This window comes from Symphodus melops, assembly GCF_947650265.1.
Source record: "Symphodus melops genome assembly, chromosome: 7".
Lineage (NCBI taxonomy): Eukaryota > Metazoa > Chordata > Actinopteri > Labriformes > Labridae > Symphodus > Symphodus melops.
The window spans coordinates 17,049,258-17,063,040 of record NC_136697.1 but is presented as its reverse complement, the minus strand read 5'-3'; the positions used below and the strand labels follow the sequence as shown (position 1 = coordinate 17,063,040).

The 13,783-nt window shown below is 40.3% G+C and overlaps 2 protein-coding genes across 2 annotated transcripts; both read right to left on the bottom strand.

The window, feature by feature from the left end:
- Positions 1-249: 249 nt before the first annotated feature.
- On the bottom strand, positions 250-6,467 carry rab6bb (RAB6B, member RAS oncogene family b). The gene is made up of 8 exons (XM_079348262.1): positions 6,250-6,467; positions 3,815-3,873; positions 3,110-3,163; positions 2,562-2,667; positions 2,344-2,455; positions 2,113-2,206; positions 1,400-1,466; positions 250-1,020 (listed from the first exon to the last, which is right to left on the bottom strand). Exons 1-8 carry the CDS (start codon positions 6,317-6,319, stop codon positions 956-958), a joined length of 627 nt encoding a protein of 208 aa, XP_079204388.1. The 5' UTR covers positions 6,320-6,467; the 3' UTR covers positions 250-955.
- Positions 6,468-7,166: 699 nt separating this feature from the next.
- Positions 7,167-12,428, bottom strand: espnlb (espin like b). The gene is made up of 6 exons (XM_079348547.1): positions 12,398-12,428; positions 11,171-11,237; positions 10,689-10,812; positions 9,485-9,603; positions 9,212-9,391; positions 7,167-8,877 (listed from the first exon to the last, which is right to left on the bottom strand). Exons 2-6 carry the CDS (start codon positions 11,183-11,185, stop codon positions 7,291-7,293), a joined length of 2,025 nt encoding a protein of 674 aa, XP_079204673.1. The 5' UTR covers positions 11,186-11,237; positions 12,398-12,428; the 3' UTR covers positions 7,167-7,290.
- Positions 12,429-13,783: the final 1,355 nt, after the last annotated feature.

Below are 13,783 nucleotides of genomic sequence, written 5' to 3'. Positions count from 1 at the left end.
TATTACATTATTCATACTGGTGAACAAGGACCACTTCTACAGAGGGACGTTCACAACATACATATTACATTATTATATACAGTGCAGTGCATTACAGTGGGTTGTTATATGTGTATTACCGGGATGAAGGAATGGGGGACACTGGAAGGAGAGGAGGAGTTTAGAGGAAAGGAGGAAAAGGAGGAAAAGGAGAAGAAGAGTAGTTTGAGGATGAGTTGTGATAGTAAGTTGTTTTTGTATTACTTCTTCTTTTCTTTTCTTTTTTTCTTTTTTTTAACCACAGTACAATTTGTTCTATAAAAGTTAAACCCATAGAGAGATAGAGTGCCACATTTTCACAGCTACTGTAAGGTGAACCTACTGAAAGTTGACTCTTGTGGGAATATCAAATGAGATACATTTTGTCATGAGATGCTATAGAGAGAGGTGCTATAAAACATTCTAAGATAGTCAGCCTGCTTCCAGAGTGGGGAGACCCTGGAGGGCAGGCCAAAGATCAGCGTGCATGCGTGCTGCAGACATTCAGACGTGTTCGGCCATCTACAAAAATGGCCGACCTCCACCATTATTTCTCCTTCTGTGTTTAGGCATCATTTTTGGTGCTTTCCCTTTTTATATATAAAAAATACAAAACATAACAGCGAAAAGAATTCCGTTGGTTGTCCCAGTTTCTCCTTTTTCATTTCCCAAAACAGTTTTTTGTTCATTATTTTATTTCAGCATGTGTTTTTGTTGGGTTTTTTTTGTTTCCCTTTTCTCCTCCAGTCACTTACATATTGACAAAGTATACAATATTTTACAACTGAACAAGACTGAAAGATAACATTTGATTTGTCCAATCAGATACAAGGCCCACATCCTATATCCAATTAGAGAAGTCAACTGGAAGCTAACCAGTAGTAAGCAACACAACAAGCCTATGGTGTGAAGGGAGCTGTCCGATTCCAGCTCTGCATTAACAGGAGCATCCGCCCTCGGGCACAGTCGGCTCTGCTGGTTTGTCCAGCTTGATGTCAATCACTGGGAATTATACAGTTAAGAAAAAAAATCAAATCAAATAGGCAGTCATTTACTGTATGTCAATATCATACTATCTCAGAGTTTAAAGTCCCAAGACTTTTAATCAGTCCCATCCTTTTTACACTATCTCAGGGCATGTCATTTCCCAGTCAACCATTAGGTGGTGCTCTGTCTACGTATGCCTCAACAACACACTCCCTGGCACTGTGCTTTTGTCCTCTCTATTAAGCACAAGGTTTAATGGCTGATGCTTCTCAGTAGACAGTAGACTGGGCGGTCTGTACTTGTGCCAACAACCACTAAGAGATTAAAAATAAGCTGCCCATTTCTTGGCTGCCTGGCTCTCTGCACAGTGAGTCACAGCTGCTGAAAAGGATACTGCCCTCAGGGTTTGCATCGTCCAAGCTTTCCATTCCAGGTAGGGCTGCTGCAACCCGACGAAACAGCTAAGAAGAGTGGAAGGAAAGGAGGAGAGAAGATGAGAAAATGGGAGGGTTTGGTAGGAGATGTGGTGCACAACGAGGAAAAAATATATATGTCGAGTGTATGTTAGGGCAGAAGGGTTGAAAAACACAAGTTGCAAAATGTGACCACATTTGTCTTTGCATCACTCACAGTACCCTTTTAGGAGTAAATGATTTCACTTCTAAGGCCAAGCTATTATTTCCTGTCTGTATCTATATAGTAACACAACCTGACATAGACTCTGAAGGCAAAAAAGCACTTACTGTATGAGCAGTATGAAAAATAAAAGTAATCGCTCTTTACATGACATTTTATATTACATTCAATGCAAAGCATATCATAGATTATTATGCAGTTGGACTTGTATTATGTGAACATTAGCGAGCTGACTTGAACTATCAATGCAATGCTGTTCAATGTCTGAATAAAGTGTGAATATCCATTTTAGGTTTAAATATGTTTGTGAAGTATCTTCAGCTGTCACATAAATTTTGGACATTCGTACCACTTATTTGTATAAGTAATGTTGAGATACATGAATTGGAAAAAGGGACGCAAAAATGGCAGAAGCAGAGTGACAGTGACACCCAAAAATGCAGTAAAATATGGTGAAACTGCAGGAATCACCTGTTTGACATTGCAGCCTGTCTTGGCACTGGTCTCGATGAACATGACGTTCAGCTCTTTGGCTCTTTGCTCGCCTTCTTCGATCATGATTTGCCTGCAGGAAAATCACAGCAGACTCCATGTCACGACTTTAAAGGCTAATCCATTCACTACTGACATTTTGCTTTTCTGCTGAAAATGGTTGCAGATACATATAGCAGAGACTGGTGATTGTATTTTTGACTTACTCACCTCTTCTCTTCCAGATCTGTTTTGTTGCCTACTAGCATAATGATGACATCACTTCCTCTCTCTGTCCTTACATCATCAATCCATTTGCAGGTCTGCTGGAAGGAGTTCACATCTGTGGAGACCACACTCTTTTTGTGTTAAACTCCAATATACAAATTGTACTGCCTTACTGCATTTCAAAACATAAAGCACAGCACAATAAGCATGTTGCTGCTCACTTGTGATGTCATAGACAACCACAGCGACTGTAGAGTCCCTTATGTAGCTGGGGATGAGGCTCCTGAAACGCTCCTGTCCAGCAGTATCCCACAGCTGCAGCCTTACCTGAATTTACACACAGAGAAACACACACTTTCAGCAGCTGTTTCCGCATTAAATATCATACTACATACAGAATACACAGATGTTTGGGCCTTGTAAGTACACACCCAGAGGGATAAGCCAGTGTCAGTGTGTGCAGGCTTACAGAACATAATATCCTGACAGAAAAAAATAGCATTAAAACTGGGGAGAGTCAATCATCCGTGGGAAAGGCTTTGACTCCTTAAGCCTACACACCAAAGCTATTACTACCAGAAATAACCAAAGGATAATCGTGTTAGCCCGTAAAGAGAGCAGTAATTAAGCTAATCAAATCAAGGACTGGTGAAAACAGAGTGGAAATTGGGACATGTCTTACTTAGGGTGTTACTGGTTAAAAAGATATGAGAACAAATACATAAACTATTCTTGAAGGAATTATCTTCAAGTGAAGAGTATTCCTTACTGTTCTGTCTTCCAGGTACATCGTCTTTGATAGGAAGTCTATTCCAATGGTGGCCTGTGGAAGAGAAAGAACATACGAAGGGAAATCATAAATGGTACCCAGACTTGAAGGTCTAATGTGTCTATGCACCCTCTGTGTTTATATCTGTTGTTTAAATCAAATCAAATACAAAAAAAGATATAAAGACAGAAAAGAGCCAATCAGTACTAAAGGGGAATCAGACATTGTCATTTATATCAACCATAGGGCTCAATCATTTGGACATCTACTTAATGCAATGGAAAAAAGCAATGTGTGTGTTTGGTGTTCTCATCTTTTCGAGCCTAACAATGCTGTACCACTTTTACCTTTTGATAATTACTGTATATTGATAATATTTAACTTTGGACAGTGTCAATGCAAATGTATTCTATTGTTATTAAACCAGATGTGTGGGTCAAGCAAGAATGTCTGGTCGAAATGTGATACAATTGAGTTATATATGATGAAGTCACCATGGAGGGTTTGATGTATTATCTGTTGTATAAACTGTAGTAATTGTTTTTTCACTTTTTTCCTCTCATGAAAACCTGACTTGGGAGGATAACATGTATAGAAAGTGTTCATTCTCTACTTATAGACAGTATTCAGTCACCATATCATGCATTCAATTCTTCCAAACCCATGTCTCTTTTCTAAATGGTCTGATTCAGGATCTAGACTCACCTGATATGTGTTGTCGAAGCTGTCATACATGAATCTAGTGATGAGGGACGTTTTCCCCACTGTAATAAAAAGATCAGAAGTGTTATTTCAAGGAATCTCGATCAGTTGTTCCTCATAAAGATATGACAGTATGTATCCACTGTTTTGTAGACGTGCCACTGAGTCGAGAATTTTCAATCTGGCACCGTCACCATCATTATTACACAAACTAAAGAACACCAAAAAGCCATCTTGATAACCTTACAAATAAAATGCAGATCTTTAATAACAGTTATCAGAAGAAAGAAATAAAAGATAGTATACCCACAGCTTTGTTTCTCAAGATGTAATTTCTCAACTTCTAACATTTGTCGTAATTAATCCAGGAATAACGTGAAATCCATCTTCTCTCCTCTTCAAAGTTTCATTGCAAATAAAAAGTGAAAATAAAAGTGGTTTTAATTACCTACTCTTAATGAAAAATAAAGAGTAGATAATCAAGATGTAAAAAACATCATCATCGGTATGTGATGATAATTTAACAGAAGCATGTAAACAAAATGTGGCACACTACTATATGTGTACATGCTGAACATTACAAACATGACAAAAATGATGAGACACTAACTGGAAAACCCCAAAAGTTTTCTTCTCTTTTAGAGCTGCAAATTATCTAAATGATACTGATTTGTTGCTTTTGCCAAAGGTTATCAATAGTCCAGGGTGATGAGATGACTTTATATGCTTGTTCTTCGCAGTTTAAATATTTAAATTCTAAATTTTAAAATACATTCATTTTCTCTTGTAGGATAGATTTTGGTGTAGTTTTTCTTCTCGTTAAGTTTCAATGCATCCCAAAAGTTTTGAGCATGTGAAGGCCAATTTAGGCAATCCAATTGCGAACCTCACTGCTGCTAAAAACATATTGCAATTTATGGCATTGGTTCTGCTTTATACGATTATCTACATATAATCTGTTGCCTAAATGATCTAAATAAACACTGACATTTAGCTATATTTCTTTTGATGATGGGGGAGATATGTTTCTAAAAAAGAAATGTCATGTCCCAAAATATTCTTTGTCACTAAAAATGTCATCCTAAGGTCAATTTACTAAACAGTGTAAAATCATGCAATTATCACAAGCCCAATGTTGACTTCTGAGAGCGTCAAGGTGAGGTCTTTTCTCATCGCTATTCTTGTGTGGTGCTCATCTTGTGCTTTATTTTACATCTGATCACACTCATGAGGAGGGACATTTGGGACTCTTTACGCAGGCCTCAGTCGAACATGCAGAATCATGTATGCAGGCAGCAGTAGCGTCCTCAATCCAACCATGGGCAGTGGCCACAGTAGGCCTCCATTCAGCACCATGGACAGAAACATTGCAGCACAGGCCACACACACACAGACAGGGAGGACTGAAGTCGAAACACAGCCTTCTAGGCTACAAGACATACGCACACACTGAAGCATGAAGACACAAACAGTGTAGCTGTTTCCTGGTTGTGCGTTTGTTTTCTGCTGCTGTTTTCAATGGGAGATGTTCACCTCTGCTGCTACTTTGGATGTCTGATGTCTGAACACGTATTCAGGCGGCTTCACAGCGCTAAACCGTTATCGATCTGCTCCTCCCGAATTGTGCCATTACATCAAATCACACACACACACACACACACACACACACACACACACACACACACACACACACACACACACACACACACACACACACACACACACACACACACACACACACACACATATATAGGCTACACAGTCCCCCCTGAACAGATGGATTATTATAAAAAGTATAACACCGTGGCATTGTCAGTTTTATTTGAGAATTAACGGGACCGGGCCGGAAACTGCGAGCTTTAAGAGATGCTACCGACATCGCCAGCCTAGGGTGTGTCCCGAACTGACACATGGGGAACTGTTTATTATCTCATCCGTGAAAAACTGAATCAGGAATGATGGTGAAAATAATAGAGACGTGTTAAAGAAAAGAGGATGGTTAATGAAAGATATAAGCGATTTCAATTAAATAAAAGCTCATATGAAAACAGGCTGAGCATATTTGTCGGTCACTGCAGCACATCAAAACATCCGAATTCACATCGGCTGCTATGATGCAATTTATGACGATTTGCGACAATTTAACAAACATCCATATTCAATAACGTGCAGTTATTTTACACTGATTGACATAGTTAATTCGGCGGAATGTAGGCTATATGCATGCATTTATATCAACGTTATTTGTTCTCCCGTTAATAATTTCCTTCATGTGCCAAGAGCTAGATAGGCGTTAATTCAACCTCAGCTCGCCGGCTCATCCTCGAGATTCAAACACAACTTTTAAAACCAACACGGATTACATACATGGCCTTCAAAATATACGCATGTTTGGCCAGCGTTATGGGAGGAGGATAACACCCCAACAACTGACTCACCGCTCTGCTCTCCCAAAAACACGAGTTTGAATTTCCTCAGGGGGTTCCCCAAATCTCCTCCAGCTGACATGGTGGCAGATAAAGAGCTCAACTCGGATTATTTTTATATGTTCTTATCGCTCGGTTTCTCCTCCGTTGTGGATGCGCAGGGGGATCCTCCTCTCCTCATAGAATGATGGGAATGCAGCTCAGCATCCTCCTGTCAATTTATGGCGCTAGTGCGCATGCGCGACCTCACCTATTACAACCCGTCACCTTTCTTGAGGACCTAAAACTAAATTAATGTTTCTTATCACTATAAGATAGCTTATCAAACATATGCATGACAATAAATAAAGTACGGTATATGGTTGACTATAAATTATTTTTGATAATTGCAGTTTCTATTATTAATTTCTAAGCGGGGAAAAAGCGAACGTTTCTGTAAAGGAAGGCCTTTAGCATGATCAAAGACGTTAAAGCGGAATACAATACTCCAAGTATTTAATTGTAATTAAAACAGCATTTTTTTCAGTTATGGGATTTAGTTAAATATGTTTTAGGCTCTTAACACCCATTAGCTGCACATTATCTTTTTTTATTTCTAAAAACAACAAATGTATTGTGTATGCTTAGAGGCTCGAAAAAGCTTTGACATCCAGATTCCACACATCAAACCAGCTATTCATCCAGAACAACATTGGATGACAAGGGCCCTTAATCAACAGCCCATTTTAGGCCCCAGTTTTGACAACATTTTGCACACTTTATTGGTTTCCCATACACATTTCAACTATTTTTATGAACATTAAAACCACCTTCTGAATTAAGCATCTGTTTTCCAACAAACATAAAATAATTCGCATTTATTATTGGTACCATTTAACTTCAAAAGCTTTGGAACTCTTCATTAACATCGCAATTACTTTAAAATGCCTTCCCAAATAAGTCTGCAATGATAATACATTCATAATGCCTTCTAAAAGGAATATGTAACACTTTTAGCCAAACTATATACGCTAACACATTTTCATTTTGTGCAAAACCATGAACTACACCATGCTAGTGTTCAAAATCAAACAGCTCTGCCTCCTTCTCCTTCCAGAAACTGAAGCTGCGGTCAATGTATTTACAGATTTCTTCATTGTTGAAATAGGAAAAGTCCGTGTCACCTCCATTCTCATCCGCAGCAGCAGTTTGAACAATAACTTTGGGTACAAGTGTGGAGCTTGAGGATGATTTGGATGGACAATGGCATGGTTTGGCATCTCCAAAGAAGCGAACGCTGATGTCCTCAAAGCCATCACTCCACTGTCGCTTCTCAGCCTGGATCTCCTGGAGAACAGCCTTGTGGAAGTTCCTCACCATCTCCCAGGGGAAACTGCCGACACGGTCAAATACTTCAAAGCAGAGGAGGTGCCTCATCTTTCTCTCCTCAGGTGACAGCTCTTGCTCCAGGATATGAAAGTATCCCAGCATGAAGAGGTCAAGCGTCAGGCTATCGTGGCTTAATGGGACACCATCGACATCTGGCAGGAATTGCTCTGGAGAGTATATCCCTCGAAGTGGTGGGTTTTGTGACGAGTTAGAGGAGGACAAATGTGACTTTTGTGCATCTTTAAGTTCAAGTTTAACTCTCCAGGAGTTGAGCATCTTGTCCACAGCTCCTCTTTGTTTGCAGAACTGAAACATGGAGGGGATTTTCTGTGGGGTTGAAGCTTCCGTTTCCCTCTCAGCCACTAATTTCTGTCCTTGTCCCTGCTTGGCTGCTCTCACTGAAATAGCATATGCAGATTTCTTCCAGTGGCTAAGGAACAGTACCACTATACGCTCTTTCCTCAAACTAGTACTCTCCATCACAGGTATGACATTTTTAGAAGGATAATGGTTATCCTCACAGTGGAGGACGGTGTAGTTGTTCTGTTTCTTCACTCCTGATGCTCCAAGTGCGACGTGGCCTCCATTCACAACCCCAGCAAAGGGATAGATGCCCCCAATCTGACCTTCAAAATTAGATCTGAGATTTCTGACCGACACCCCAGACTGTTGGATCTCCCTCTTTACCCTCTCCCTGCGTGCTCTGCTGTAGCTGTTGGTCTCCAGGCGATGGCTGAAAGCTGACGCCATTCCTATATGAGGAAGTTTACATCCACTAGAGGTGTCACCATGTGTTGGCATTGTCTCTCCCATCAATTCCTGCTCTAAATAAAGCCCTAGACTGTCTCTTACCCCCTGCAAATCTTTCATCTCCTCCTTCATGCCTTCAACTATCCCCTTTTCGCCCCTTTCTTCTGTGGTTTGAGTCAGATTAGAGACCAGCTGTGACATATTCTTGACAATCTCCGAGACACGACTGCACCACACAGGTAAAGTCAGTTGCATTTTCCCTGCATCCATCTGTTGTAGAACCTCTTTATTGAGGGAGATGTTTAGAATCTGCTCAGGTAAGATGGATCTCAGCTCCTCTGTCAGCCTGGTAAGCTCCAGCTCGTAGGCCTGGTAGCGCTTCTGCAGCGAAACAGTCTCAATCTGCTGCTGAAGATACGTCAAGTCATCCTCTGTTAGGAGCTCACCAAAGGGCCCTAATACTGCGTTGTGGGCTTGTGAGTACTTCCAACCATCCACTGGTGTGCAGTCATCAGCTATGTCCTATTAGAGAGGCAAAGAAATGTTATCAATTATCCAAAGCAAGGATGTTGTGAAATGAGAGTACTGGACGCTTTGATATAAAGGTGAACTGTTTTGTTTTTGCACTGTCAGAATAGAACATAGTGCTTAAAAACAAGAAATAATCGTGTATATTACGCCCCTTATAACATTGTAATGTCTCTTTATACGCTGTTTTTTGGAGACTTTGAAAAAGCCCTCAATCAAATCAAAGTAAACTGATTTAATCTGTTAACATCTGTCTAACGCTGTTAAATATGAACAACAGCAAATACAAATACAAAAAGTACATCATGTACACAGTTATGTTGGACACCTGTCTCCTCTGCTCCTCCTCTGCCTGCAGCCTGACCTGCAGCTGCCGCACCATCACCTGTCGTTTCCACTCTGCTATGGGCCGGCCTGCTTCATCGTGGGTGGGAACCAGGGAGTCGATGTCGGCCAAAATCACATCTACTATTGGCACTTCCTCCAATAGATCCTCACTGTCCAGCTTCTGTCATGTTTCAACAGACAGGTACCCAACACACTGTGATTTATTATGTTAAATATAAACTTTGTGTATTATGAGTCTGTGTCAGCCACTCACTGCTTGTCCAGTGAAGACTGCAGTGATGCCAGCGTGTCTCAGAGACTTTATAGACTTCATGTGAGACATCAGACTGAGATCCCTCTCTGGAGGCTTCAGATGGCTAAACGATGACACCACTGTAAACAAATTCCAAAGGTCACTGATTCTCTTTTAAAATATCACTATTTTATCATAAACAAAGGGTAAATTAAATGTGACTTTTTTAGAAAATTCCCAATGTTGCTTATTGATTGCTTACAAACATTCAGGTTGTCAATTGCCTATTTTGATAGAAATAATTTGGCAAAGAAGGAAGACATTCAAAGTTTTTCAGTTTGAGTGTAGTTTGTGTATCTTCCTAAATGTAAAACAGGAAATCAAGAGTTACGGTTATTTCTACATATTGCAAGGTTCAAAGTGCACGATTTCTATGTAAATCTAACATGAAACAACAACAACTGTTTACAAATGACCATTGCCTGTGACTATTCACAAACAGTAATTGCAAGCAAAAGAGCTCTCGAGACAACAAGAGAATAACCCACAATTCTTTCACACAAGCTGGTCTTCAGCTTTGTGTTTGTTCACAATAAAAAATGTGGTTGTTTATAATGTCTGTCCAATTAGCTTATTAAGATGAAATTGAAGTAGCCATATCATGGTCATTTAAAGCTTTGTATTCGTGCTCTTCATGATTTACAATTCAGAAACCCAATGAACAAAGCTAAGCAAAAGAATATAGGTGTCCGATCACTTATCCCTGCTGGTTTAAAACAGCCTCTGGGTTGGCAGGCAGAGAGGGTCAACACATGAGTCTTGTAATAGTGTCCCATCCTGTCTCCCCTAAGTCAATCAAATCATACGATACATTACCCCTATCGGCAGATTTTCTTTCCAACATTCTTTTTACATGTATAGATTTTACATTTTCAAATTATTTGTTGCGTGAAGTTTGTTTTTTATGTTGCATCAAAGGCACTTCTAAATAACAAAACATTGAACAAATAACTGTCCATTCCAAAAAACAAACAAACAGTATTCCAGAAAAAACAGTATTATGCATCCATGACTTCTTGTTTTTTCTGTTAAACTGAACTTGTACTGAACTGTTACCCTAAAACCCATGCAGGTTTGAACCAAACGAAGACACTTGTGAACCCTTGCACCTCTATTTACTGCTCATAATGAGATGGGAGTTGTAAGTAGTGTCTGCATTCGTCACCTGAGGTGGCCACCTGCACATTCTGGATAGAGCCTGTGGTGTGTCCTTTTAAAGCAGCAGGACAGGATGAGGTCACAGGGAGTGAGGAAGGGTGTCGAGGCAGGGGGAGCACCTCCTTCACTGGCTGCTAGGGAAACACACACACACACACACACACACACACACACACACACACACACACACACACACACACACACACACACACACACACACACACACACACACACACACACACACACACACACACACACACACACACACACACACAGCAGGACTTAGCCATGCCCAAAGGAACAGTTCAACATTTTTCCTGACTTACTAAAAATAAAAGTTTTGCTGTTGAGTGGACAAAATTGAACAATAGCCTTGTAATATCTATTAGCTATTCATAATAGATGTAATAACTTGTTGTATTTGATAAGCGAAAGTCATAACTGACAGGTTAAAGTCTTGCATAGTCCCTGCACTTATATGTTGATCACCTTGCTGTTCTCCATGTTGGCTCTGTTGTTCGCAGTCTGGAGTTTAGTAGCAACAGGAGTCAAAATACTGTAAGAACAAGTAGAAGAAATGATTAAAACATAAAACACCAATCAGAGAGATACATTACAGAGAGTGACACACAGCAACTGAGTATTTAAAGTGATCCTATAAGAAACTTAATAGACCCTCTTGATGACACAGACAGACACAGACACACACACACACACACACACACACACACACACACAGACACACACACACACACACACAGACACACACACACACACACACACACAGACACACACACACACACACACACACACACACACACACAGACACACACAGACACACACACACACACACACAGACACACACACACAGACACACACAGACACACACACACACACACACAGACACACACACACACACACACAGACACACACACACACACACACACACACACACACACACACACACACACACACACACACACACACAGACACACAGACACACAGACACACACAGACACACACAGACACACACAGACACACACACACTATGTATAGATGGTAGTACTTTGGAACCAAACAGGAAGTGGTGGAACAGGACCCAGGGCAGTCAAGGCAGCGTAGCCCACACAGAGAATAGGAGAAAGTGTGGAGCGACATGATATCCTCCTTACTGATTCACAAGCTGCATGCCATTCAATATCCTGATAGTACACCAACAATGACTGTATTTCTCCAAGTAATTGATAACTACTATGTAATGTAGGTATGTCAATTTAAAGGGTTCATGTTAAGTACTATAACCGTCTAATGTTTTTTTCCCCTCCTGAATCTGGGGGAGGCATTTGGAACACATTTAATGCAATATATTCAGTAAACCACTGAAAATTAGTTTTTCACCTTTAACTGTTGTTTGTATAGCATGTACATGTCACACAGTTGCTGCCTTTCTTTGCAATAAGCTACAAAAATTAGATTTCCATACATTTAGAGTTTGATAAGGTACATTTATACCAACAACCATCTAAAATACAAATTACATACAAGTTGTTAAAGAATAATTCTGCAAACATCTCACCATAGAATAGATCATGTACCAATATTTTGTATTTTACTTGTTTAAACGCCATTCTCTTGGTTTATTTACTCTATTGTTGGATTAAATATATCTGATCCAGTAAGCATAATTCAAATCCACAGTATGCAAGCTGTACTTACAGTAGGTTCCTGAAAGTGTGGAACAAACGATGCTACAGTGGATGACCTGAAAATATGAAATAAAAAGGTGAGAAAAGAATAAAAACTAAGTGAGAAAATCCAGAGGGTGTTATCTCTTTGATCTAAAGCAGCCAATAAAGAGTAAGACCAAGGAGCAGCATCATCTGTACACACCTCAGATGGGGGCCCCACTTACGGTGCATAATTAAAGAAGGTGGATTGGATGACCAGCACCTGGAAGTATAGAACAATAGCTTTGTAAATGTATGTAGAAGCCGACCGGTCTGTATAGACTGGTGTGCAAGTGTCTGTATGTGTGTGTGTGCTAGAACTGCTGCTCTGTTTGTGCAGTTCTGTGTTAGTTTGAACACACTTATGACACAAGTTGACAGTCACACTCCACATCCTTGTAGCTTGTAGGATCCAATCCTGGCACACTTCCATAGTATGGATTTATTATTAAGACTGGGACATGGATGCTGCTCTGGCCTGTTTTCAAATGATCTCAGTGTACACTCTTGGTATTAGGATATTCTGCAGTCCAGAAAGCATTGTCTTCATATGTCAGCATGTCTGTAAAACTATAAACATTACATCTCAGACTGCAAACAAGGTCAGCTCTGGATATTTCTATGTTTTCCTTTCTTTGTCTAGGCTATGCTCATCAATAACCTGCAGAATATTTAGACCACAGAGCTGGCACTGGGCTCAAATCCAGGGTTTCTCTTGTGTAACTTTAATATTCTGACTTCCTCCCTACTACTGCTGACCACATCTTTAAACAACAATGTACTCGGAAGTGGAAAAACCCTGCTTAGCCAGCTTCATGAGGCGGCATGTTAGTGGGCTGGTTAGCATTGACACCTCAGAGCATGCTTGCATTGGATTTAAATCTCTCCTGTGTGGAGCTAAAAGTGTTGGCCTTCCTCCCACTAGGGTGTGGACCATGCTTTAACCTTACACCTAACCCTAACAAGAAAGTCCTGTGAGTCAGCAAGTTAGTGTTAAAGGTTTGCACTGAGGACGTGTTCAATCAGGTCTATTGCCAATTGCTTGTTCTCTCAGGTGAGGCTTTTGAACTACCTGAAACTCCATCTTTTTATGGTCAAGGTGTTATGAGTTAATGTTTGAAATTCAAAGAAGGACAGTGGTTAGAATTGTAGTTTTACAGCAAGATAGTTCCGAGTTTGAATCCAGTCTTGGGAGAGTTTGGAGGAGTGCAGGGGAAGCAGCCTCTCCACCCCTGAATGGGTTCAAATGCTTTTGTGTTGAACTTCTGCCTTCAAGATGCTAATCCTATCAACTCAGAGGTCTTAAAAACTGCTATCAGTTCACAGATTTTCAAATTATCAGCAGCTTAAAAGACAAGGGGTACCAGAAGGACAT